The sequence below is a fragment of the Myotis myotis genome, unplaced genomic scaffold (assembly GCF_014108235.1).
Source record: "Myotis myotis isolate mMyoMyo1 unplaced genomic scaffold, mMyoMyo1.p scaffold_m19_p_15, whole genome shotgun sequence".
Classification (NCBI taxonomy): domain Eukaryota; kingdom Metazoa; phylum Chordata; class Mammalia; order Chiroptera; family Vespertilionidae; genus Myotis; species Myotis myotis.
Window position 1 is genome coordinate 21681206 of NW_023416319.1, and position 27623 is coordinate 21708828.

Sequence of the window (27623 nt, forward strand, 5' to 3'; positions counted from 1 at the left end):
TGGAGGCTGCTGGGCCGCAATCTCCAGCACAAACCAGGCCATGACTTCTAGAACCTGGGCACAAGTCTGGTGCCCTCGGGTATTTGTCATGACACCTCCAGCCCTTTGGCTCAGCAGCTAACAAGAGGCGGTGGCATTATGTCCCAGAAAGAGTATGGGCTTTGGAGTCCTGCCTCTGCCACTCTTGTCTCTGTGACCATGGCCAAGTCACCAGCCTCTCCCACCTCAAATTTTCTCATCTGTAAAATGGGCATAAAGGTGCCTCTCTTGCAGGGCAGCCAAGGTACTACACTTATAAAACATTTTGCATGATGTAACCAGAGAGGGTAACAAAGATTTATAAAATAGGCTTTAGTTTAATCAAGTAGACACCTTCATCCCCCTTTTTTTAATTAAGAAATGTCCATGTAATATTTATTAAGTGGTATCGTATTGATAATAATGCATTTACCACGATTTCACATTTTAAAGTCTTAAAACAATTTTTTTAGAGCAATCCTGTCATGTAGAACAGATGAGAAATCTGAGGTAAACAGGACCGTCACCACTTCCAACAGTGCGGGCGCTGGAGAGGGCTCCTCCCTCCCGCCTGGCTTTCATCCCGCCCCGCTGCCGCCAAAACAAGTTCGTGCAGCGTCCCTACAGGCGGCAGTGACAGACCCATAGGCTTGCGTCTTAAACGTCTGCAGTCACTGGGTTCTCTTTTCCCCATAGCATGTTACTCAAAAAAGTTCTTAACAGCGGGGCCCTGACGGCTCCCACCTGCCTGTACAGCTGCAAGTCACTTAGGTGGCAGCGCTGGGCCTGCAGACCCCCAGCACCCGTGGATGTGCCGAGGGTGTCCGTGGTTGGGTGTAAAGGGAGAGTGATTTCAGAACATCCCAAGGAGGACTATGGCCAAACACATTCCTTCTTCCAGAGACAGGTGCCCGGATCCCTTCACAGGCCTCTTTCGGATTAGAGTCCCATCTACCAATGAGAGACCACAAAGGCTGCCTTGTTCCTTCATTCGGCACAGCGCCGGCTTTGTGTAAGGTTTTCCAGATGTGGCCCCATTGTTCAGCCAGCATCTCTCACGTCCATGGGACTTCCTGGCACAGGGCAAAGCGGGCCCCCCTCCAAACTGCAGGCACAGACCTTTCTTTCCCAGCGGTTGGTGTGGCGCAAATGGAAAAGATCTAGGCGTGTGTGTTTTCAAGTCAAGAAAATTTCAAGTTACAATTTTTGTTCTCCTTTTAAGTTCTCGTTTTATGTTATCTTTTTGTCTCTAATTTTTAAGGGAGTCCTGATTAGGGGTTAGCATCATTATTGAGGCAAACAAAGGGATGGATATGGAGAGGTTGGGAAAGGGGCATGAAGAACATTTGAAAATTTACTTTTCTTTCCAAGATCCCTTTATGCGGAAAGGAAATAGCATTTACTGAGTGTTAACTACATGTCAGGCACTCTGCTGGGTGTTTTATTTGTAGTTTGTTGCTGAATTCTCCAACAACTCTGAGTTAGCTCCTATTTTGATAAAGTATCTCAGAGATAGTATTTCACCCAAGGTTCCAGAGTTAGTAGACGGTATAACTGGCTTTTGAATCCAGATCTGCCTAATTTTAGAGCCTTTCTACTGCACGTTGATGGATGGATGGTGAGATGGATGGAACGTCGAGGATATTGATATTGGAGAAATAATTTGATGATAATTGAAAGCAATGAAGACATGCCTTGGCAGGGCAGAGAAGAGGGTAGAAAAGGCAGTGAAAAGTGTCGAGAAGGAAACGTTTGTCATCATTGAATGAACATCAGTTAAGACTACCGAGTGCGTTGCTAGGTGTTATGTAAACCGTGAGCATAGCACAGCATTCGCAAAAAGTTCTTGGAGAAACCACAAGCTAATAGGCTCCTGAGCACTTTCAAGCGCTGGTCAGTTTGAAAGTTAGCATCCACCCCAGAAAAGCCCAGAAAAGCGCCAAAGGTGATGTGACTTCCCGCATCGGAGGGCTCTCACTTCCAAATGCGGAGCCCCACTCTGTCCTTCGGTCCTTTTGGCCTCACTTAAAGTCTTATAAAAATCTACACGTCTTAATCTTACATGCATTGAAACGTCTGCTAACGTGCATAACCCTCTGTTGACAGGGAGCTTCCTCTGCAAAAGGGAGACATTGTTTACATTTATAAGCAGATCGACCAGAACTGGTACGAGGGCGAGCACCACGGCCGGGTGGGCATCTTCCCGCGCACCTACATCGAGGTACCGCAGCCCCTCTTCCCGGGGAAAAGCCGGTCGTGCCCAAGGGCCACGGATTATCGGGAACTTTCCTCTCACGTCCCCACTTCTTCCCTGTTACCTCGTTTCCCTTCTCAGCTTCTTCCTCCTGCGGAGAAGGCTCAGCCCAAAAAGTTGCCACCGGTGCAGATCTTGGAATACGGAGAAGCTATCGCAAAGTTCAACTTCAATGGGGATACGCAAGTAGAAATGTCCTTCAGGAAGGTGAGCCCTCTCACCCGTGCTTCGGGCCTGTTGGGTGGCCCTGATCTCAGGGCAGGTGGCATTGCAGGGCAGCAACCCCTTGAAGATGTGCCAGTCCAGGGTGCATGAAGGGCAACTGGATAATTTTGAGATAATTTTAAAAATAAACCCTAGGCGAGAGTCAGGGTTTAACTACATTGAGTTCACTGATTACAGACAGCAGTTCTGGAATCTTACACACCTTCCATAAACTGTATTCAGTTGGCATTTGTCGAGCACCTAATGATGTGATAGGCGCTGTGTAGGTGACTAGGTTTTACATCACAGGTTTTGGCTTAGTCGAGAAAAGCAAGTCTTGACACCAGGAGAAGTTTGAAAAACTGTGAAGCCAAAAGTCACAGGTTCTCAGCTGTGCAGCTTTTGGGGAGTTAAATAATTTTTCTGAGCCATCATTTCTTTATATGTAAAATGAAGATAAGTGGCTCTCCTAGAGCTGTTGCAAGAGGAGTACATGAAACAACGTTTAGCATCTAGTTGGTACTTAGTAAGCAGGAGATGATGCCAGTATTATTATCATCCATTATTGCCTTCGAGGAGCTTAGCATGCGTATTTTATATTATTATTGATTTTTAGAGGAAGGGAGAGGGAGAGGGAGAGAAAGAAACACCCATGTGAGAGCGAAACATCCATTGGCTGCCTCCTGCAGGCTCCCCACTGGGGAATGAGCCGAACTCCGGGCATGTGCCCTAACCAGGAATCACAACAACAGCCTTTCGGTTTACAGACAATGCCCAACCAGCTGAGCCACAGTAGCCAGGGTTCCGCTTGCTTATTTTGAACACAAGCTGGCAGAGACATGTTCTTCCCAGGAATTCCAACACTTTACCTGCCAAAATTCTCTGGCTTACTAAAGTGACTAGTTTCATTGAGGACTGAGGAGAGTGAATATATGCCTCAGATAAAGATGAGCCCCTCATAGAAGAGAAGAAACGCTGGAAGCAACCCAGGTGCCACACATCAGGTGAATGGCAACTAAATCGGCGCAGGCATGTGCAGTGGGATAGCCCACAGTGGTCCTTACACTGCCAACACTGTTAGAAATGTAGAATTATTTTTCATGAGAAAGAACGAGGCTCACTACATGTAGTTTAGTATAAAAAAAGTAAGTTGGAAAAGGGAAATACAGTGCATACTCAGTTTTTATAAGAAAAATAATATGTGCAAGTCCAATTCACAGAAACAAAATTCAGTCTGGGAAGTACATATATCAAAATATTAACAATAGTTGCCCGAGTGATAACATTATGGGTAACGATTATTTCTGCTTTATATTGCTTGTGCTTTAATTTTTCTATAATGACACAGGAAAAAATAAAGTTATAAAAAGGAAGAAAAAAGAGAACCCCTCCCAAAAAGCCTTTGCCTTAGAGAAGAAGTTTGCATATCTGTCCGTTATGCATTTAGTGAGTGAAAACACTCCATTTGCCTGCTAGCTTCGGGGAATGAGTCTGACCTTCTTTATGGAAATATTTACGGGCCAAGCTCAACCTCCCAGCATCCAGGTAGCTCCACTGCTGGGAGCATCACCATCCCAGTGATAATAATTCTCTCCAGGTCTAGCAAGGAAGGTTCATGTGAGCAAAGAGTGTGCTAAACTAGCAGGACAGCGAGGGGTGCAGGCAGGGCCTCTGGGGCTGGGGCATGGTGGGACACGGACCGCGCCTTGCTGTGTCTTACAGGGTGAGAGGATCACGCTGCTCCGACAGGTGGACGAGAACTGGTACGAAGGGAGGATCCCAGGGACGACCCGGCAAGGCATCTTCCCCATCACCTACGTGGACGTGATCAAAAGGCCACTGGTGAAAAACCGGGTGGATTACATCGACCTGCCTTACTCCTCCCCAAGTCGTAGTGCCACCGCGAGCCCACAGGTACCTACGCATCTCGTCACTGGTTTTCACAGTCCACTGGTTTTCACAGTCGGTGTGACAGCCCCTCGGTGCTGAGGGCACAGCCCCTGGAGGGTGGCTCTTCAGCCTGTGATTGAGAACAGTCCTCAGCAGGGGGGTGTAGACACACCGGGCCTGTCTTCATGCATACAAACGGCACTTTTCACCCCTTGTTGGGAAATATTGTCACACCCTTGGTTGGAAAAAAGGGAGAGCTTAAGGAAATTGCTCTGGGGATAAGGTGATGAGAGGGAGAGAAATCAGAGCCTTTATCAGCTGGTCCAGAATTCTGTGCTGGGAGTACCCAGTGAAGCGGGCGGGGTGCCTCCACTGTTCTTCCGTGCCATGGCCCAATCGGTCCTTGCCACCTCATTGGTCAAGGTTGGTTGCAGAAGATAAAGACCCAGACTATGCTTTGCAAGCAGAGACCAGGTTTAAAACGTAACTTCTAGCACCTCTGTGTACACTGGGCTGAAGGAAGGGGGTTTATCACAAAATGTTCACTTTCCTGAACATGCATTATGAGCAAACTGGTTTTAAAACATGAATTATTCCAAATCTCCACTCCCCCAAAGCCAAGAAAAATGAGGACCCTGGGCTCGGGAGAGGCATGTGGGCGACTTCCTGCTAGAGCCCCGCCTGCTGCCACTGGGTTGTCGGGAGGAAGGAGAGCAGCCCCGGGACCAGGTGACAGTGGATGGTCCTCTCTCCTCTCCTCCCTGGTCATGTTCTCCTCGCTGACCGCCCAGGGCTGACCCAGGAGATGGGTACTGGCAGGTTCTCTGCCCAGCAAGGTCCACCTGCTGTGATCTTGTGGGCACAGGGTGTGAGATCGGTGCAGCACATTCTACTTTATATTACAGGGACTTCAATTCGATGTTTTGCCTGACTGTAGCCAAGCGAGACTATAAAACTGACCACCCTGCTCGTACTCCTCTCTGGAAGGCTCTTTGCTGAGCCCCCTGGAGAGAATAAAAGCCCAAGGCAAGGCGGGGCAATGGCAGGTCACCTTTTTTCCCTCGGTTCTGGGTCAGGGCCTCGGTTGCCCAGGCGGTTGGTGGGGCAGGCGGGCAGCTTCCAGTGTGTTCCTTTGGAAGTGACTCTGCAGACCAGGTGGCACAGGTGTAAGTGCCCAGTGGGACCCCTTTACCTCTCCCCCACTCCACTCACGTCTTCCACCCTCCCCAGCTGCACACGATCACAATCACACACGCACGCACACACACACACGCACACACACACACACACGCACACACACGTGCACACATCTCAGCTTCTCTCCGAACCTGGATACCGGAGTGTCCCGCTCGTCTCCATTTCAGCCTCTCCGTGTGTCCCTGTGGTTATTCCTCCTTTCTTCTTTAAGCTGACTCTACCTTGTGCTTCTTCCTTTTGTTTTCCTCTCTCTCCTTTTCTTTTTAAGTTTCCCAGTCACAGCAAGCTCATCCTGCCAGCCCCCTCATCTCTGCCTCACCCCCACCGAGCCCTGTCCCCTGAGATGCAGGCTGTCACCTCGGAGTGGATCTCACTGACGGTGGGGGTCCCAGGCCGGCGTCCTCTGGCCCTGACCCCACCTCTGCCTCCTCTGCCAGAGGCGTCTGTCTATTATACTGACCACCTTGCCTTTTTGACAAGGCCTAGTCCCTCCCTGTCCCTCAGCCTCCCCCATTCGAGCTGGTCGGGTCGTTCCACCCCCCACTCGATTGTCTCCCCGCTGGCCCTCCCTGCCCCACACCGAGCCTACTCCCCGGTGCCTGGTGCCCAGACCTCCCTTCACGTCAACGGAGACAGTGGCAGCCACAGGCCCCCTCCAGGCTTTCCGCAGGGCAGCTTCTCCCAGCCTCTGCTTGGGAGCCCTGATAGTGTCATCTCGGAGCTTAGCAACGCCTTTAGCAGCCAGGGCCCGTGGAGAGAAGAAAGCAGACAGTACGAAAGGAAAGCAGAGAGGGAGGCAGGTGAGAGATGCCTGGGCGGACCCACGATCTCTAAGAAGAGCTGCTTGAAACCTTCAGACGTGGTCAGGTGCCTGAGCACCGAACAGAGACTCTCAGACCTCTGCACCCCCGAGGAGAGCCAGCCCAGCCAGGCCCTGGGCAGCCCTTTCCCGGGCAGGGAGGCTGAGCAGACAGAGCCGCGTAGAGGTGGCGAGCAGGCTGAGCGGAAGGCTGCTCGGAGTGGTGCGCGCCAGGTAGGCCTGCAGCATGACGTGTGTGCCTTGGCATCTCCGTCGGCAGGTGGGCCAGACGTCTCACCCACGGTCTGCCTGCCGAGGCCACGTGATGCCAGGGAGACCCACTTGCTTGTCTTGGGAGCAGAAATACCCAGGAGGGAACAGAGGGGTCCTTGATGAAGGTGTCAGGGCTGGGAAGTCGGCGGCAAAAGTCAGGCTCTATTCCGGCCATTTGAGGGGATTCCAAAGACCCCCCTTGGGGCACCTCCTGCACAAGCCCCTGAGAAGGAGGAAGGCCTTCCCTCCCCCATTCCCGCTGCGGAGATCCCCTCGGTTTGCTCAGACTAACAGCTGGAACACAGGCTTCGTGTGCTCAGTGTGGTTTGCTTTTGTGTGAGAACCGCTCCGTGGCATGCCGTGCGGCTCCGTGGTCTGCGTCCTGTCTGTCTGGGTGCACAGGCCTTTGTTCACTGCGAACAATGGGCTTTGCTTCGGGAGGAGCGTTCAGGCCCCGCACCGGCCTCACAGGTTTGGGTCCCTGACTGGGCACGCCTGCTCTTCACGTGACTGTCCCCTCCTCTGTCCGTGTCCGCTACAGAGATTTCCGAGTGCGGACCAAGGTGGCTGTGGGGTGTTTGGAGCGCTGAGAATTTGGTGCGTGGGGGGGAGATAAACTTGGCAATTCGATCGCGATTCCAGTGTGGCGATGCTGTTCAATACCCCAAATGTCAACGAAGCCAGGTGTGCCTGCCTGCCTGCCTGCCTCCTAATGTCTAGTGCTTGGGAGTTTCTTCCCTTTCTGAGCCTCAGTTTCCCCATTTTTAAAATGGACCTGATAACACCTACCTCAGAGAGTGGTCGGGAGGGTTCCAGGAAGTCACGTGTGAGAAGTGCTCGCACGGGCTGGGGTGGCGCATGGTCAGCATTTTGTAAATGGAAGCAACCATCCCGGGTGACCTGGAGTTGCTTCTGGAACTGAGAACATTCTAGAATGTCTTTAGCACCCAGTGGAATTCTTGACGATGTCGCTCCAAATCATTTGTCGTCTGCTGTGTACGATGCCCACAGGAGACTGCTTGATCTCAGACCTGGTGTCCCCATTTCCCTTTAAAGTTTCATTTTTCACTCAACAAATATTTACTCAAGACCTGTAGACACCAGCCTGGGGGCAGGGGGCAGGGGTCACCCATCCCTGCCCTCGAGGAGCCTGGGTCAGCAGCGCCAGGACTGCAGTGATGGAGGTGCGCTTGGAGCCCACAGAGACCCACACGCAAGTGAGGCCAGACCTCCAGCTCCAGCCAACAGTGGGGAGGGGGCCGTGTGCTGCGGGAGGGCGGTGTGGGACATGTCACCACTCAGGCCGAGCCTCACGCTAGCAGCCACTTAACCTCCCAGCTCGGGCTTCTCCTGTGCCAGGCGGTCCCTCCCTCCGGGGGGGGGGGGGGCTGTGAGGATAAAGTGGGGGTGTGGTGCCGGCACAGGGAAGGCTCCACAAGGTGATGTTGCTCCAGCTCCGGGTGTGGGGCTGAGGGGCACAGAGCACCTGGGGAGGCCATGCCGGCAGGCGCTCCTGGGACGTGTGTTCACTGGGGAAGAAAAGGGTGCGGCCGGTGAGGGACAGAACAGTTCATTGGAGAAGTGGCTGGTGGGACAGAGTTAAATGTCTGGCACAGGAGCGGTTCTGTACACATTCCCCGTCAGTCCTGGTGCCCGGAGACCTCCTTATTGTCAGCAGTGAGTCACAGCGGCCTGCCTCCAGGCCCAGCACGCACAGGGAGAGCGTGGTGCCAAGCCCTGGGCCGGGCTAGGGGTGTACACGCTCCCTTCCTGACGGAGGGGCGAGAGGAGGAGCTGGTCACACGGGTGCCAGGCTTGATGAAATCGCTGTTCCGTTCTCGGTGGGCCTCCAGGCCGCCAGTGGACCACTTCCTGTCCCCACCCTCTCTCCTCTCTTCCATGTGGCGCCCAGGCTGTGGGCCTTGCTCCCTACGAGAGCTAGAGGGTTGTGGGAAAGGGGCTCCTGCCCACACACCTCCCTCCCAGCCCCTTCACTGCCCCCCCTGTGCCTGGGAACAGGACCCCGATACTTGGGAAATGGGGTCCTTCAAAAGAAGCTTCCTGCCTCGCGAGGCCCTCTGGGCGACAGAGCTAAAGATGGAAAGGACTTCAGTGACACTGTTCTTTGGTGGCCGTCAGGATGGTGCGAGCTCAGGCTGAGTCACTGTAGATAAATGTGCTCCAGACCAGTCTGTGTTATCGGGAAAACTGCCGGCCACTCCTCTTGCTGTGGGGAGCTGAACCAAAAGTTCACATGTATCTGACCAGTGAACAGAGGGAAATGCCTGAGAGCCTTAAAATCGCAGATGTTCTGACTCTTAGGATCATTTCTCTTCCATCCAAGCATTAAGGCTGTTCTAGGCCCGTACTAGTGCTGTGAGAGACAGAGGGAAGACCATCAGGGTTCTTCCTGTTGCTCTTGGGAAAGTCTCTCTTAGGCTCCGCGGACCATGTGCCGGGCTGTTTACACAGCAGGCCAGCCTCACCTCCCAAAGCCCCCCACGCTGTGTGCCTGGGTGACTGCTCCCTGCCTACACTTCTCCACTCAGATGTCCTTCCAGAAGCATTTCCTGGCGTCCTCCCGCCCCTGCAAGACGGATTAAATGCTCTGACCTTGTGCTTCCACAGCCCTCTGCACCTCACCTGTGGGGCACGTCTTCAGCTCTATGGCATTTGCCCCTTTGCTTGTCTGTGTCACAATGAGAGTGAGAGACCAGGACACATGATCAATGGAAGGCGCTCAATGAATACTTGTTGAATGAAAGAAAAGATAAAAGATGACTGACCCCACCTAAAGGAGTGTGTCATCTCCACTGGGAAAATGACATGTCCACAAGTAATTATAATGCAGAGAGGAGGACAGACAGCAGCTCACTCTGAGGGTTCAGGATGCGGAGAGATGATGAGCACTAGGAGGGGAGGGGCCATCTGGAAAGGCTGCGAGAGAGAAGTGGGGTTTGACCTGGGAGCTCTGTGGGAGGCACACAGCCAGAGGGTGGCGTTCACAGCAAGCACATAGACCTGCCACAGCCCAGGGGTGGGATGTGAAAGGGGGTACAGGGAGTGGCAAGTTCCCGGTTGGGGTGACCCGTAGGGTGTCTGCAGGGGAGAGGGGGGTGGTGTGGAGGAGAGGCTGGAGCAGAGCACGGAGGGGCTCGTTGGTGCCACGGCGGGCATTCGTCAGCACAGTGTGGCTAGTTATCGTCCTCACGGTCACGTGACCCTTGTGACTGGGTTGTCAAACTTCCATTTTTGGTGCTAAGTCCCTGCTTTGCTGCTTTCCTTCCCCTTAGTCACCTGTCCAGCCCTTCCCGCCACCCCCAACTCTGCAGATGTGCGAACACTTGCCTGTGACTTCCCACTCCTTGGTAGCCTCCCAAGCTGATGTCACACAGGTCCGTCCCTTGTGTTTGTAGGTGTGTATTCTCTGAACAGCAGAAGCGGGTGAGCCAAGTCGGGGAGGGGTCTGGGGGAGGCGCGCTGTGCGGACAGGATGCTGGGCTCCAGCTCCCATCAGCCTGCGTGTCTTTGGATGAGTCACTTCCCTCCTCTGGCTCCCCAGTCTGTTAGCAAAACAGTCAGACAAGAACGAGGGTTCTTTCTGTCTTTGCTGGTCTCGACTAGCTAAAAGTCCAATGTGAGTTTCAGTTGAAAGGAAAAGCAAGAACAAATGCAAAGTACGGCATTTATTATGGACTTGCGAACCTTCTCAATTGAAAAGTGAAAGTTTTCCCTTTTATTATTTGAGGGACAGCTTAATTGGACAAAAACATACATACAAAACACCCAAGAGTTAAGAATCATCAACCAAGTTCTTGGATTTGAGGGGCATAATTTTGGCCGAGCAAGTTTAGAACAACCAGTCCAGCGAGTAGAGGGGAAGCGCCTCTCGGAAACCTTCATGAGCATCAGCAGACATTCACTGGGCTTCCCCAACCAGGGCACTGTCTCCTGACGGACGCCCAGCCTTGGCTTCTGAGCTCCTACAATTGGTGAGAACCTCGTGGAATTTCTGAATTAAAAAGCATCTTTAAAGATCACCTGTTTCAGTGACTCCTGACTTCTGGGTTATGGAACCTGTGGGAATCTGAGGTCAGCCAGGGATCCAGGCCAGCATCCAAAGTCCGCGTGAAGTTTCAAGAGAGCCACACTTGAGGCCACCTGGGAGCTCATGGACCCCAGATTAAGAGCCCAAATCGATTGGACTTCCATGATGAGATGAGAAAGCTGAGGTCTGAGGAAAGTGACACACTTTTGTGATGTCAGTTTGGTTCCTAAAGGGAAGGAAGCCAGTCAAACAATAAAATCTGAAGGCGTGACATTTAAAAATAAAAATATTCAGGAAAGCTGTGTGTCTGAGAAATGCAAGAACAAACCGCTTGGCGGCCTAGAGGAAGGAAAGCTGCTCAACTGACGACAGAGTGATGTGCTTTGGTGGCTTGGGAACATCCCTCACCACGTGGGAACTAGGTTAGTTCCAGAGAGATAAGAACAAAGACACAGGCCTGCTTTGGGCACAGACATCAGAACTAGAAGGAAAAGCTTGCAATGCACCTTGTGAGAACCAAAAGGAAATTTAAAATGTTAAGATATCCAACAAAGAATGGGAATCATTTCCCTTTGGCTCCCTCAGGAGGGAAATCTCTAAGTACCGAGGGCATTTAACAATTTACAGGACGCGGAGAGACACTGGCCAAAGTTCTTACAAAAATAACCAGCGTTTCAGCATCTAAGACGGGGAACTAAGACCCAGCGTTGAAGTGTCTCCCCCTGAAAAACGTTAGGAGAAGTGGTAGACAGCAAACCCCCTAGCTCCAGAGATCAGGGTGTAGTGGAATGTGCAGGACTTGGAGTCCCAGAGACCGGGGTTCAAATCCTGGCTCTTCAAATTCCCAACTCAGACATATTGGGTCTTAGTTTTGTAATCTGAGGTACATAGCGACCACTTTGCTGAATTATTATGAGGACTAAATGAGATGTCACGAGACTAACGCACCCAGCCCCGAGCATGTAATTAGACCCAGTAAGTACCTGTTGTGTGATACTGATATAGCAGGAAAAAGAACTGTAAGAGGTAATTTACTTTATCCTCCTTACCCCGTTCCACCACGGAGAGGAAGGGGGGGAGGAAGAGAAGAGCGTAAGTGGTGGGAGAAGCCTTTTACTCTGTGTTGCACGATCCAGAAGTTAGAAGTTCAGATTGGCTCTGCCAGTCCCCGCTTCTCCGCATTCTCTCCCACCTGGAGTACAGAGCCACCATCTTGGAACGCGTTCGGTTTCTTCATAGTTGAGTGCCATTTGCCATTGCTCCCCGGCTTGTTTTAGGAAGGAAACAGAAGTCCACATTCCAGACTCTGACAGGTGGCTGAGCATGGGAGCGTTGCAGTCAGGTTTACATGACAACAGAGCTAGTGTGTAATCTGCGGGGGAATCTGATGGAGACTAGGGCTAGGTGGTAAGCGGTTGAACTAATCGGTTGTCACTGGTTTATATTTAAGCTGGGATCTTTTGCTCAATGAAATCAGGAGAATCAGCGGAGTCAGAGCCGGCGGGGGGGGGGGGGGGGGCGGGGAGCACAGAGCAGGGCGCTGCAGGATGGCTCTAGGTTCCCTAGAACCAAATCCCAGGAGCCCGAGTCACTCAGGGCTTCCTACTCCTCGGACAGAGTTTGCCCGGGGTGCGCCAGGAGCTGCAAACCTTCTGTCTCCATCGGAGCACCCTCACCTCCCACACTGCCAGATCCCCCTCTACATCGGGGGCTACTGTCAAAGCCCTCCGTCCAGTCTTCAGTGGGTGATGAGTGGTGCTGTCCCCTTCAGCCAGTTCAGCCCTGCCCAATGCCAGGTCTCAATCACAGAGTGCTTACACTCCAGTCATGGAACATTACAGCCAAAGGACACTGATGTAAATCTTGTCCAGTCCTCTGATTTCACTAAGAACTGGAACTCCAAAGAAATTAAGCATTTTGTTCAAATAACAAATTGGTATCAGAGTCTGGCCTGGAAGCCAGATTTCTCACCCCCAGTCCAGTGTTCCCCCGGGAGGCCAGGGTAGGTCAGCAAAATGTGGGTGGGGTGTGAAGAGGCGGAAAGGTATGGGGCCTGAGACGAGGAGAAGAATACCATCTCCGAGGGCCCGGGCAGGCCAGGAGAGCAGGTATCTCTAGGTGGTCCTGATGTTGAGGTTGAGCTCCTCTATCCTGCCCACACCTGCAGGACTCCCTGCTGTTCTTCAGCCTGCAGACAGTTATTTGGGGCTTCGGGCTTTGGCACACACCAAACGCTGGAAGAAGGTGCTTAGTGTCTGCACAGTAGCACCAGGTGTGTTGTGGATCCAGAGGGATGAACAGTCCCAGGGAGCTAGGGTCAGATTTCTGAGGGACTTCCGTGAACTGGAGATGGAAGGGCAGCAGGGCCACAGAGAAGGACGCTGCAGAGTTGCTCACCGGGAAGAATGAAGCCAGCGCTCCAGCCAAGAGAGGTGCTTGGGTGCATGTTTGCGAATAGGAAAGCAAAGCAGTTTCTGAGTCCAAGACTACCACCTGTTTGTTGTTGATGAGGGGGGAGGGGAATGCAGTGTGTGTGTGTGTGTGTGTGTGTGTGTGTGTGTGTGTGTGTCCGTGTGTGTCCGTGTGTGCGCGCCCGTGTGTGTACATGTGTTGGGCCAATTGCTGTTTTCTAAACATGTGAAAAACTTCATTGCATCTCCAAGAGTCCAAAACGCACTTAGCATGAGATAATACCCTCTTTATTCTTAACCCCGGATGAGGTCCTGGAGAGAATGTGTGTCTACTTTTAGACCTGAATAAGGGCAGACTATGAGGACCAGGGATCAAGGCAGCACTGTCCAGTGGGAACATAATGTAATTTGAAATTTTCTGCTAGTAAAATGGAGCAGGTGAAATTAATTTTAATAATTTATTTTATTTAACCCAATATATCAAAGTAAATTCACTTTAACATATAAACAATATAAGAATCACTGAGATATTTTACATTCTTTATTTTGTACTTTATTTTTGAAATCCATTGTATATTTTATCCTGGCCAAGTCACATGTGCCTGCTGGTGACCATATTGGATGGCGTAGGTTTGGAGGAAGAGTCTAAGGAAAGCATTTCCAAGAGGGAGAAATTGAGCCCGACTGGTGGGCTCATGGTTCAGTGTTGATCCATGCACCAGGAGGCCACTTGTTCAATTCCTGGTCAGGGCACATGCCTGGGTTGCGGGCTCGCTCCCCAGTGTGGCATGTACAGGAGGCAGGCGATCAATGCTTCTCTCTCTCCCTTCCTCTCTCTCTAAAAATCAATAGAAATATATTTTTTTAAAAGGGGGAAGAACTTGAATCTTAATTAATAGGGTAAATGTTTATCTTGCCTTCTCTCTCACTAATAAGATAAATGTTTATCTTGCCTTCTTCCTGCATTTTCCCACAAACGTTAAATAAGGAACCACATTGTCCCTACCTCTGGGAGATGAGTTAAGTGTGTCCAGATGTTAAGTGTGTTTGGATGTGAAGGTTGTGATGATGATTGCCTTCTGGTTTGGATAGGACCTGAGACCAAGGAAGGCGGGGCATCAGTATCCCTTTCAGTACTGGGGACCCTTGAGCTAATGATAGGATGATGCCTATTCGTGCACATCGTACCTTTCACATGATGAACAAGTAATGAGAAGGTACACGCTGGTCTTCTGAAGAGGCTGAGCTGGGTGTGCGCTGGTGCTACCAGCTGCCCGTCATGACTCGTACACGGATCAGACACGGAGGCTCAGCTCTCAGGGGCTTAGCCACCTTGTCAAGTTCTCAGACTTCCCTGAGCCTTAACATTTCATTTTCTGCCCGCCCCTTGTCACCGCGTTAGTACATGAGTCAGATGAGGACTCAGACTTATATGTGCTTTGAAAGCTGCTTTTTAAAAATGCTTTAAAAAGAAAGGGTTTCGTAGAATATCAGTCCTTCTTTCTGTATCTGATTCACCAAATCTCTTATGTGCCAACTATTTGTGGATGATCGATTCCAGTCACTGCTTTGGGATTAAGTTGATTGAAAGATGCTAGGGACTTCCGTAAACTGTGCCGACTACTCTGAGAGACTATCCGCATTCTCTCTGGTCTGCATTTGACCTGAGGTCATCAGGCCCCAGCTGGAGTTTGGAAATATTTTTATTTGTATGAGAACTTTATTTTTATGAGGTGCGACCCATGTCAGTCTGACACAGAGAATCTCAGTGTCAGATAGTTGAGAGCCTCTGCAGCCTGTGGACCAGCCGTCTCAGCACACACCCCCGAGGTGCCACTCGGGAGCCTGCCTTTGAACAGGATCCCAGGAGAGACCAGCGTCCATGAAAGCCTGAGAAGCACTACCCCATGTCCCAGCTAGTGATGTCAGCGCAGCCTCAGCTCAGACAGCTGCTGGGGCAGGCCACACACTCTCTCATCAGGCAGCCCCTGCTGTTGCTGGACAGACAGCTCTTACTTTTAGAAAGTTTCCCCTTCGCTCCCCTTGCCTGGAGGTATGCCCCACTCGGGGTGCCCAGAATAAGTTTCATTCTTCTGCTGTGGGAAAGCCTGCAGAGTAGGCTGCTGCTTCCCTTTCTTACACAGAAGCCTGGACCAGAGGCTGGTAGGTGATGAGGGGGCTATGCAGGGTCAGCGCCTCTCACCTGCCAGAGCCTGCAGGCCCTGAGACGTTGTAGGAGGAGCTTGAAAAGGCCTCTTCCAGTCCTGCGTCTGCCTTCACTCCTGCCGAGTCCAGGGGGCTGACTAGGTGATTGCAGTTTGGAGGGGGTTTGGAGAACTTGAAGGGGTTTCCCAAAAGGACAGGAGGGTAGAAGTGGTGCCTGGAATGGAGGTGGGTCCTGCAGCGTCAGCTTTCTGGGTTCTAAAGAAAAGGGGATGTGTAACCCTGCCCTGCCTGTCTCCGGGGTTTCTGCAGGACTCTGTGAAGTACGGTCAGTGAGCACACTTGGGAATGTGGGACATGGTCCGGGGATGACAGGGAAGGTCCTCGGGGACAGTCGATGACACCAGGAACCAAGTGCACCACGAGCTCACAGTGAGGCCTCAGGAGGCCTCACCCTCTCGGGGCCTCTCTGGAACGAGGGAGCTACGCACAGGTGTCCCTGGAGGTGCTGAGGCTCAGGGCTATGATGGTGAGCCGCCTGCAGGAAGTCTCCAAGGATGGCTCTTCAAATATTTATTTAGGGAGACTCCCCAGAGCTTGAGATTGAATCCTTTGTGAGGGAAATGATTTCATACACCCTGCGGTGCAGGCCTGGCCTCTGCTGTGGAAGACCCGAGGGGTGCTCGGCCATGACCGCCCCTGGGGCACCTGAGCTGATGAGTGATGGTTTCAGCTCCGCTCTGTGAGACGTCTCAACTCCTCAAACACCTAGCTGGAGCGTGTCATGTGCAGATCTTTCCAGAACAGTCTTGTTCCAATACTAAACATTACCAAGGAGCTTTTCCGAAGCGTTACTCAGTTTTGGTGAGTCCTGAAGCGTGGCGTGCCTGGTAGTTTTGTGAGCCTGCTTTGCCAGCAGTTGGCCAGGTAACTGAAACTGGCTTTGGTCCAGCAGCCCATCCATAGATGCTGGGCAGCTGAGAGCAAGGGGACCAAGTGTGTGGTAACGGAGGGACGTAACTGTTCTTTAGACAGCCCTTCCGTGTCTGTCTGCCACTCTGGGGCCCTGTGTTGTCCTTCTCACCTCCCTGCAGCCATGTCTCAGCCTCCCATCTCATTGCCTGGATGCTTGCTTCTAACTCTGTACATTGCATTTTCTCCTGTGCACCCACCGTGTTGTCATGGAGACTCGGTGGCCCTAGGCTACGAGTGTCCGGTGTCATCGAGTGTGATGGTGTGGTACGTGTATTTGCTCACGCTTTTATTTTGAATTCTTTCCAATGTGACATCTGCTAAAATGTCTCCCTTATAATTTGCTTGGTGATCACAGCCTTCTCATCATTCATTGAGCGCAGGACCTGATCTCACAGAATCTGAAAAGAGCTATGTGGTAAGACGCCTGTTGACTAAGACTGTAGCTTTTCTAAAAAGAGTCCTTACTGGCCTCCAGAGTACAGCCGGGAGTGCTGCCTGGTTAACTCTCAGCCACGAGTTACAGGATTATGTGGCTACTGTCGTAGAGAGATGTTAGGCCGCCCCTTCCCTCTCAAAAAGCAGAGGAATTAGAGATGCCATTTCTCCTCTGCCTCCATATGGGATTAAATCAGTGTCTTAGTGCATGATCGGGGATACATACTTGCATTTCTATCCTGAAGTTATTCTGTTTGTAACAGTTACTCACTAATTGCAGGCTTTTATGCTGCTACCTTTTTTTTTAATATTCATACTAAATTCCGAATTCTGTATCTTACCTGTTTTTCCATGCTTACGCCTGGATCCCTCCTGCACTCCACTACTGGAATATCTATTTTTTTAACCTGGATCTTCAACTCTGTTGTTTTCCTGGACTTATGTGCTTCGTCTGGAATGTTCCATCTCTTCCTCTCTTTCTTTTTTTTTGTCCCCATGTTGACTGTTTTATGGGGGTTTCTGGATATCTCGGGGCCACCTCACAGGAAGCAGTTTGCAATGAGATCATAAACATTGCCGAAAAGTCTGTTCATTACTGCAGCACTGTCTCTCATCCCCTTGACTTTCATCACAAGGTACCCCCTTCTGACAATAAATCATCTTTAATCATTTCTCAGCAACCTCAAGCCCAGCAGCGAAGAGTCACCCCCGACAGGAGTCAAGCCTCACAAGATTTGTAAGTACCCGGCAAGCTTCAGTTCTCTCATTTTAGCAGCCTGTTGGGCTCAGGAAGTGTTCATTGACTGGCTGTGGGGCAGCCAGGCGGGGGAATGAGTGAATCACTCCCAGCTTCTCTGAGAATTCCGTGTTTCCCATCAGCCAGTGTGAGAACAGGTGGCAGGTCAGTAAGGTCATGACCTACTGGGAGAGAGACAGGTACAGAATGAACTGCTCTCCAAGGGCAAATGAGAGCTGTGCTGACTGGCTTCCCTCCTAGTGTTGTGGGAATAGAGGAAGGAAATTAATTCTGACGAGAGCTGAGTGAATAGGGTTGATCCATTCGTTAAGAACAATATATTGGCTCTGTCTCCTCTTTTAAGCACAGAGGAGTAAACTCCATTCCCAGAGGGAGGGGATTTGGAATAAGCACTGAAAGACAAACTGGACTTGAGGGTTAGAGCAGGGTCTTCCCGGCTAAGGAAACCACATGGGCACGGGGGGCTTGGACAACCTCAGAGGTGCCCACGTGGCCGCAGGGTACAGTTCACGGAGGAAACAAAGCTCAAAAAGTAGGTTGGGACCCGTTGTAGAATCCATGATGCGACTGAAATAAGTTCGGGTTTCATTCTGCAGGCTCTCAGGAGCCACCAGAGGGTTTGAAGGAGGAGCATAGTGCTTCTGTTTTGTTTTCAGGAGGTAACTCTGGTAACGGAGTAGAAGGTGGGTTTCAGAGGTGAGGGACAAAGATGCTGGACAGGAGATGTTAATCCAGGCAAGGAGTGATGAGGGCCTGAGCCAGGACAGAGTGGGTGCACTGTGACCACGGGCACATGCAAGGTCACACAAGGAGACTCCGGGTAGAGCGAGAAGGGAAACGAGGGTCGGTCCTGGGAGAACAACTTTTAAGGCAACAGAGGAGCCACAGGAGACTCGGGAGAGGGGTTAGGAGCGATCCCTTGTGCAGATTGGAGCAAGCGTGTTCGGTCAGCAGTGCCTCCTGCTCCAGAGCGGCCAAGGCGGGAGGAAATGCGACGTGTCCTCCAGGTGTTCTGTTCGGCAACTGGAGAAAATCATGGGTGACCTCGGAGACAGCAGTTAGAGACGGGGAGGCAGACGCCTCCTTAGAAAGGGTTGGTAGTCGGTGCCATGGTGGGTGAAAGGGCTCTAGACGGAGGGAGTAGCAGATAGAGAGCAGGTATTTTTAGGGTGCAGAGACTTAAGTACATTTGTACCAGAGGAGAAGGGGTTGACAGAGTCAACAGATGTAGGAGAGAACACGGAAGCTAAGGAAATAGAGTTCAACTTGACCAGAGGGACCTTCCTCCCGTGTGGGAACAGAGCAGGAGGGAGGGGGTCCGGAGACTTAAACCTGAACGGGGCAGTGTGAAGAGCCCTCTGCACAGGGAAGCAGAGGAGGCGGGGGACTCCCACCCAACGTCAGCACTGCCCGGGCGACCCAAGCAGCAAGGCTACGGGACTTCCTCCAGCCGCGCTCCGCTCCGCAGTCTGGGAGTGAGAGCAGGAAGCAGAATCAGGAGTTACTTCCCAGAGCTGAACAAGTGGAGGTGAAGGGGAGCAGCCGTTCCAAGGAGGCCAGGGTGGGGGGAGGCAGCAGGCACATACAGAAACAGCAGAATGTGCTCATTTGCCAACTGAAGTCTGTGGCCGCTCTTAATTCCTCGTTAGAGACCCTCCGGCAGGCAGATCCACCTACAAAAGACAGACACATTCAGATAAATGTGCACAATGGACCTGCCCCTTTGGTTTTAGCAGAGGAGAACGAGCCCCTTGTTCTAGGCGCTGGCTTCGCGTACCTGGGTCTAGTCTGTCTTGCCCACACACTGGCGATCATAGGCATCTACTGGAAATGGTAGATGTTTGGCTCATGGCAGAGTTTTTCCTGCTACTGTTGTGTTTCAAAATAGTGAGCAAACAGAACTGTGAACTGGTATGCAGTGGATGCTTCTTAATTATTTGTCAAAGGAATAAGTGAAAACGGAGCTTTTCCTTGTTGCCAAAGCAGATGCCAGACTTCGCCGCATGCCAGCTTTCTCCGAGGTGGCTGTTAGAACAAGCAGAGCAGCACACCCCAAATCGCCTTAGGCCAACTGCCACCTAAATAAAAATCTTAACCCCCAGCTCACTGGGATAGAAAAAAAAGCTTTCACGAGTTTCAGAAAAATGACATCCATATTTTAAAACAATGAATGAAATGTCTGTTGGTGGATTAAGAAACTCAAAGTAGTTTTGCTAAATGGTGAGGCAACTGGAATATATTTCATATAAATACGACAATTTTATAATATACGACAATTGTCTTGGGCCATCCGATGTAAATTGCCAGAATATAATGTCTATCTCTGGACTTTAGTAACTTCTGACTATTCCCAATAACCTATATAAATTATCCCATGTTAAGAAAAAGCCTTGGGTAAATGTAAAAGGGGAGGGGGACATCTAGACAAAAATCCTCTGTTACGGTAACCAAATGAAACTAGTACAAGGATTGGTCATGACTTCCTCAGAAGTGCTCCATCCCTGCCAGTCTTAATTTATTATCAGACTAGAGGCCCAGTGCTCAGATTCATGCACTGGTGGGGTCCCTCGGCCTGGCCTGCGCCCTCGGGGGATGTCAGACTGCCAGTTTCTGCCTGATCCCCCGCAGACCAGGCTGAGGGACCCACTAGTGCACAGATCCGTGCACCAGGCCTCTAGTATGCATATACGATCTTTGGTTAATCTCTTCCTGTCTTCCCTCTTTCCCCGCCCCCCCTTCCCTCTGAGATTCATCAGTCTGTTCAATATTTCCATGCCTGTGTATTGAGCTTCTGACCCCTGGTGGTCAGTGCACGTCATAGCTGCCGGTCGTACAGTCAAATGGTCAGACGGTCACTTAGGCTTTTATACATATAGATTGATGTTGAATGGATCTCCCCCAATGATAAGTCATTAGAGAAATCGCCAGTAAAATACTTTTTCTCTCCACTGGTAAGCAGGAAACACTACCTAAATGTTGATTTAACTGAAATGGCTTTAAAAAGCCCTTATTTAATCCTATCAGTCACTTAATATTCCTTTTTCTCATTGATAGATTTAGCTACCAAGCATTATATAGCTATATACCACAGAACGATGATGAGTTGGAACTCCGAGATGGAGATATTGTTGATGTCATGGAAAAGTGTGACGATGGATGGTTTGTTGGTAAGTGACCTGGTCCCACTTCTCTCACTAGCCGTGTTCTGAAGGAACAACTAGGAGTGATGAACCGTGCAAAAGCCATATTCTCCGCAGGGAAGAGGAGCCTTCTTGGTCCCCGAACCACCATGAGTGCTGGGCATAGTTCATGTTTGCTCTCGAGACTGTGTGGCTGGCAGCAATTAGTGTTGGACCTAAAGCTCAAATCTGCCAGCGTCCAATGGAGGGAGGGCACTTGTCAAATTCATTAATTAAGTTCTGTTTGTATTTCTATTGTGCCTGTATCTGTTCTACATTTGGAAATTTTATTTTTTAAAACTCTTATGAAACAACACAAGAAACTTTGACCGAGCCTAGGTCTCTACCATGAAACTCAAGCGTATGTGTAAACATTTCAAGATCTTATCTACTCCAGCCTTCTAATAATTTTAATCAAAGCCATCTGCTTAATTAAAACAAAGGATTCACCTTTATAAAATGGAGGAATAAGTGAAATTCTATTACAAAGCAGATACTTGCTTGATATACTTTCTTATTGATAGTCTTTCAACAAACAGCCCAAAAGCCAAGAATAATCCTCATCACAGATTCAAAAACTGAGGCCCAAAGAGATTAAGTACCTAGCCCAGTGATGGCGAACCTATGACACGCGTGTCAGAGGTGACACGCGAACTCATTTTTTTGGTTGATTTTTCTTTGTTAAATGGCATTTAAATATATAAAATAAATATCAAAAATATAAGTCTTTGTTTTACTATGGTTGCAGATATCAAAAAATTTCTATATGTGACACGGCACCAGAGTTAAGTTAGGGTTTTTCAAAATGCTGACACACCGAGCTCAAAAGGTTCGCCATCACTGCCCTAGCCCAAGGCCACCCAGGCAGCAAATAGTCGGGCCAGTGTTTGAACCCAGGCCCACCTGTCCCCAAGCCTCTGTTCCTTCTTCAGGTATGAGTATGATGTTGGGAGTCACCAGCTCACTCTTTGCCTCAATTTTCCCCTCGTACAATGGCTTTGCCTTTATCTTCTCTCCGAAGACTTTTTCCTGATCTCTCTGCCCAAGCTTTACTAAAGCAAAGTGATGCCAGGGCTGGGGTAGTGAGAACAGCAAGGTCTCAGCATAAACGGGAAGCCAGAAAGACTTGCCGTGGCCTCACCAGCCTCTTAGAAAGCCGCGCATCCTCCCAGTGCCCCAGAAGCCTGCAGGCTCGCTACCTTGAGTGCTGTGTTCAGAGGGAAACCAGATCTGAGAAGTCAGCAGTACACTGGTGCAGCGATTTTCAGCCAGTGAGCCACAGGAATTTTTAAAATATGCAATTCCTGACTGCTTAGTCAGGGGCACTGACCTCTTTGCCCTTAGATTGTCAAATTTAAAAAATGGCCCTGACCGGTTTGGCTCAGTGGATAGACCGTCGGCCTGCGGACTAAAGGGTCCCGGGTTCGATTCCGGTCAAGGGCATGTACCTTGATTGCGGGCACATCCCCAGTGGGGGGTGTGCAGGAGGCAGCTGATTGATGTTTCTAACTCTCTATCCCTCTCCCTTCTTCTCTGTAAAAAATCAATAAAATATATTTTTAAAAAAATAACAACAGCCAGCACGATAGCTGCCCAGTGTGAATGATTCAAAATTATACCAATTTTTTTGGCAAATTGGCAAAAAATATATGTTTTTGGTGTGTCACAAGATTTTCGTAATGAGTGCATGTGTGCCATGAGATAAAAAGGGTTGAAAATCGCTGTTCTAATGCAAAGAAGTCTAGTAGAAACATAATACAAGCTATGTTCAAAATAAGTAAAATGAAGCCAGTGAAATTAATTTTAATATATTTTATTAAACCCAATGCATTCAAATGTTATCATTTGAACATGTAATCGGTATAAAAAACTGTGAGCTACTTTACATTCTTCGTTCTGTACTGAGCCTTCGAAGTCCGGTGCTGTTTCCCGGGGCAGCCAGCCAGTTCGGAGTGGCCGTGCCTCAGTGCTCAGCAGACGCCTATGGCCACCGCGAGAGCCCAGCTCCCGTGCATACGCGCTGCTAACCTCTCCCCTCCCAGAGCAGTTACGGTTTTTACCAGAACTGGGGGTGGGGTGAGGGGCACCAGTTCTCTCACGGAGCATCCCGGCAGCTTGGTAAAGGAAATATTTCAGATTCCTCAATTCCTCAAACACTTCCAAAAGTAACCCAATATTCAGACTTTGAATAAAATAGCCCAGCCAAGCTCCTCCTCATCCATAAGGCAAGGCGCTCACCAGCTCTCTGCAGCATCTCTGGGCCTTCCCACCTTCTTGACCCTCCCCCCAGGGGGTCAGGTAGTCGCTGTGACACATTCTTTTATCTGAGACGTTTCATTTTGGGCAACAGCTCCAACGCACTGGTAGGGCTGCTTGAAGGTTGTATTCGACAGGATTCTGAGCCGCATCCAGGCCAACTGGGAAAAGGAAGCAGTGCTCAGATTGTGTTGTCTGCTAATGAGAGGGTAATGGTGGCATAGCTGCACACACATGCACGCACACACGCACACACATACACACACACGCGCACACGCACACACACGCCGCTCTAGAGGGAATCCCGAGGGCAGGAACTGGATAGGGATCTGGAGCAGCCCAAGAAGGCTTTGTACCCAAACCGTGTAATGTTCCTGGCTCAACGGGAACCCTCCTAAGGTTGGTCACAAAGGCTGGGAGTCCGTGTGGAGCTTAGGCAGGCCTAGGAGAGGAATTTCCTTCTGATGTGTGGTCATATCCATTGGACTTTCAGAAATTGTAAATCCCCAGTGTCTTGTTGTGTTGGAGAGATGTGTCCATTCTTCCAAAAACAGAGAAGCATTGGGAAGAGCAGTGGCTGGGGATCAGAGGCTTGGGTTCAAGTGTGCCCTGGTGCTTGCTAAGCTGTGGGGCCTCAGCAATGTCACCCACGCTCTCTGAAAAAAAAGCTCATCTGAACAAAAAGCAGGGGTGTTAAAAACGCCTGCCTCGCTCAGCCCCCAGCCCGACGCTGAGCCTGAGTGAGGGCAGGGAAGGCCTCACAGTGTGGAGGCCGCACACTGCGCTGCGGGCTGCCCGGCGGCGATCCAGGGCCCTCTGCACTCCGGCGGGCGGGTCTCCTCATTGTCCGTGTTTTCACAGGTACTTCAAGAAGGACCAGGCAGTTTGGCACTTTTCCAGGCAACTATGTAAAGCCTTTGTATCTGTAAGAAGACTGAAAACCGCAGGTGATTTTTACCGGAGGATGAAGCATAACCCATGAACTGGTCTCTTTATTTGAAAGTTGAGTCAGTAGGAAAAGTAATACAGTGGATAAAGAACGAAGCAAAAGAGCGGGACAGAGAAGTGTGTTGTGTGTAAAACCCGGGCCTGTCTCAGCTCACCCTGCATCAGACAGGCCCGGGCCATGCGCTGAGCAGAAAGGAATGAGGCAAATCTGTATTTATATAGCTGCTTCTGGGAGCCTCTCCAGCCCTCCCCTCCGCTCCCCGTCTGAGGTAATCTGACCTGTGGCCACAGAGATGCCTCCTGCTGCTGCCTCCCTGGCCTGCCTGAAGCGGCCCTCAGAGCCCCGGCAGGTCCCCAGCCATTCTCCAAAGGCTCCGCACAGACCCCCGCCCACCCCAGCCACCCGAGCCCGCAGAGCCCCAGCACCATCAGCGCCGCTGGAGATTGGTCTGGGCTGTGAGGTCATCCCTAGACGGTGGTGGAGGCCCCTCGCTGGACCTGCTGAGGTTAGTGGGGAAATGGAGGCAAACCTTCGGCGCCCGAGCATGCACACCCAGCCTGCGGCATCGCCACTGCCCCCTGGTGTCAGACAGAAAAGCACAGGAGGTTTGCCCGTGGGAGCAGGTGGCCAGGCAGACAGTGAAATGTGCGTGTCCCAGCGACTTAGGTCAGGAAGCCCTGTGGCTCCTGAGGTCACATGCCGTGTGCTCCTTTCCCAGACCTCTGGCTTCCACAGATGTTCCCTTTCAGGGCACAGTTTCATTGATCAGACGCCATTACTAATCTTTCTCTTCTGGATTGCTCTTGGCCAGGACAGTTTGGGGTTGATAGGCCTGTTCTCAGGGAGAAAAGGATGGTGATGCTCAGTGATTCATTTAACACCCTCTGATAGACACTGGATGCTGGGCACCAGCCAGCAGACTTACCGCATCCCCAGAGGAGCTCAAGGGCCACTCAGAATGTAGTCCCCCGGGGCTGTGGGTCCTGGTGCACCCTGGCCAGGCTTCACTTCAGAGCAGAGGTGCGGATGCAGCGCCAGGTGTGAGGAAGTGATTCTGCTGCTCCCAGGAGGCCAGAGCTCAGCGGGGAGGCCCCTGCGACACCTACCTGGGTGTTCAGTCACAACTCTGTCCGAGTCCAGGATGTTTGTCAGCCCTCTCTGTTAGACCCCTTGGAGAATGAAAGATAGGAATGGCCCGTTCCCTGCCTGCGGGGACTCAGAGGTGATTGGAGACACACACACACACACACACACACACACACACACACACACAGGAGAGACTGTGAAATGTGCTAAGAAGGGTGTGAGAGAGGAAGAGATGAATTTCCCTGGAGGGATCCTAGAAAGTATTGTATTTCTGTCTCTATTAGCTGACTGTTGAACAACTAGGATGCTGGAAGACCCTTTGCCTGAGGGTACTTTATGACTGAAAACACTTGGCGCTGTTTCCAAGTCTTCAGACTCTCACCCTCTCCACAAATACACATCGGCCACAAGTAGGAGTAGCAATTCCGAGTGCCAGAGTGTGTACAGGAGCCCTGGCTCTCTGCCTGTAGCTCTGAAGTGCCCAGTACCACTGTCCGAAGGTCTGAGTCTTTATAAGTAAGCAAAAAGTTTGTCTTCAGTGTCTCTGCCTCCACCTCTGTCTCCACTACTCATCTTAGGATCCCACCGGCTGCCCATCCCCTATCAGACAGCTACAGTGCACTCACTTCTCTCCCTGTCCTCTTTTCCAATCTTGATGGCTGACTTCTTCACACTAAAGTGTAAATGACTGATACAGGAATGTGTTACCTCTTCCAGAGACATTTGTTTTTTAACTAGGGCAGAGCAGAGCCTTAATCCCCAGGGGAAAGATTATAGAACTAATGGTGGGGTGGGGTGGGGTGGGGTGGGGTGGGCAGAGGAACCTCCTGGGCAGAAATTCCTTAAATAAGACTCTTAGCTTTGGAAGGTCCCCTCCACTGCCCAGGGCACTGTGATTTGACTCTGAGGGAATGAGTACCAGTGTGTGCACGTGCATTTGCCCAGCAGCGTTTCACTCGTTTGGAAATGTAATTCTTGTATTGGCTAATGTGTTTCCTCATCTTTCTTAGATGCAAACCATTAATATCATGATCTTACCTAATAGTTTTTTGAGGGGTGCTTCTTGATTCTGTAGGTAATTGTGAACACCTCTTTAAATACAGCTAGAAAATAAAACCAATTTGTAAAGCCACATTTGCATATGATGCCAGCCTCGCGCATTTGTGTATCAACAGAAACCCAGATATGCCTCACCAATTTGCCCGTCTTTAATAAAATCATGTGTTCAAATTTGCATCAAACTTCAGCTTCTATGTATGACAAGACAAGGAACAAAGGTTTCCAATGCTCTTTTGTCTTCAGACATTTAGTATTATAAAATACCTATTTTTATGCTGAGATGTTTATACAGGTTTATTAATAGCAAGTGCAGCTAACTGGCGGCATGCCTTGCAGACAGTTTTGATATATTAGCCACGCTTCTGGGTAAAGGCAAGCCCCGAACCACTTCTCTTTTGCAGTCTCTCTGGGATCAGTAAAAGAAAAAAATCATATGCTTAGGTGGGACTGTAAATATGTATATTTAACTTTGTATAGCCCATGTACCTACTTTGTATAGAAAAATAATTTTAAAAATTTCAATTGAAGGGAGGTAAAATAAGGAAGTCATTAAGCTTTTTGCATTTTTATTTAAATGAAGGAATTCCAAATAATTCACCGGCAGATTTTTAGCACAAATACAGCCATTGTAAAGTTAAAACTTTAAATAAATAATCATTATTTCTGGGAGAGAAGGTAGTAACTATAATCTCAGTTACAGTTTTTTTGGTTTTGACGTTTTTGTTTTCTGTTTGGTTTCTTTTTTTCTTTTTTTTTTTTTGGCAGTTCTGTTTATCTGAAGTAGTATTAAGTCCTATTGCTGGACTAGATTACTACAAAAAAGAAAAAAGATTATATTCTGAAAGAAAAATAACTGACATTATACATAACCAATTAATTTAAAGTGTTGCCATTTACATTACACACTGAGAGCATGTGCTGTGCAGACACAGGTTCTCCTGTTCATTTATTTTTCTTTATTGCAGTGGGTTGATAAATAAAGGTGTTGAATTACTACATTTGCTGTACATATCATTTAATAAACTTTATTCAGAATCACGTGGTATCTAGTTGTTCTTACCTTTCATTGCTTCCTCCTTTTGCCAACCTTCCCAAAGGAGAGTTACATTCACTGCTTCAATTTTTCTTCTTCTTTTTCATTCTTTTTCTTTTTTTATTTGCGGGGGTGGGGGAGAGGAAGAGAGAGAGAGAGAGAAACATTGAGATGAGAGCCAAACATCAATTGGCTGCCTCCTACACACTCCCCACCCAGGGATTGAACCCATAACCCAGACACGTGCCCTGACTGGGAATCGAACTGATGACCTTTTGGTGCACAGGATGGCATACCGGGCAGGGCTCCTTTTTCATTCTTAATCACTTGCCATCTGGCTCCCACCCACTCCGTGAAGACACCTCTTCTTACCTTATTCTTTTCTCAGTAAGGTAACTTCATGACCTTCTTTGAATTATCGTTGACCATTTCACCATTCTTTCTATACATTTTTATTTGTTCTGATTACAAAAAATAATGCATAAATCTTTAAAAGAAAAGGTAAAACATTATGAAATATGTAAAATGGGTCTTGATTTGCTCCACAAGACAAGGGCACAAGAAGTGACACCACACTTGGTTTTTCTAAATCAAATTAAACCTAGAAAGTGAAAGTTCTCCATAATTACAGTTGCTC

General features: G+C 49.8%; 1 protein-coding gene across 29 annotated transcripts in view; it reads left to right on the top strand.

Moving 5' to 3' along the window:
- Nucleotides 1-26992, top strand: part of SORBS1 (sorbin and SH3 domain containing 1) — a 119344-nt gene extending 92352 nt beyond the window's left edge. For 20 of the 29 annotated variants that reach the window (XM_036336521.1, XM_036336534.1, XM_036336529.1 and 17 more), the window contains 6 exons: nucleotides 2125-2239; nucleotides 2354-2479; nucleotides 4199-4390; nucleotides 17345-17403; nucleotides 20479-20591; nucleotides 23721-26992. In XM_036336521.1, the coding sequence (XP_036192414.1) occupies nucleotides 2125-2239; nucleotides 2354-2479; nucleotides 4199-4390; nucleotides 17345-17403; nucleotides 20479-20591; nucleotides 23721-23788 (673 nt within the window). In that variant the 3' untranslated portion in view covers nucleotides 23789-26992. Of the gene's footprint in view, nucleotides 1-2124; nucleotides 2240-2353; nucleotides 2480-4198; nucleotides 4391-5831; nucleotides 6597-16587; nucleotides 16648-17212; nucleotides 17404-20478; nucleotides 20592-23720 lie in introns of all 29 variants that reach the window. The other 9 variants (XM_036336507.1, XM_036336508.1, XM_036336509.1 and 6 more) reach the window with 3 other exon arrangements.
- The last annotated feature ends 631 nt before the right edge of the window (nucleotides 26993-27623 follow it).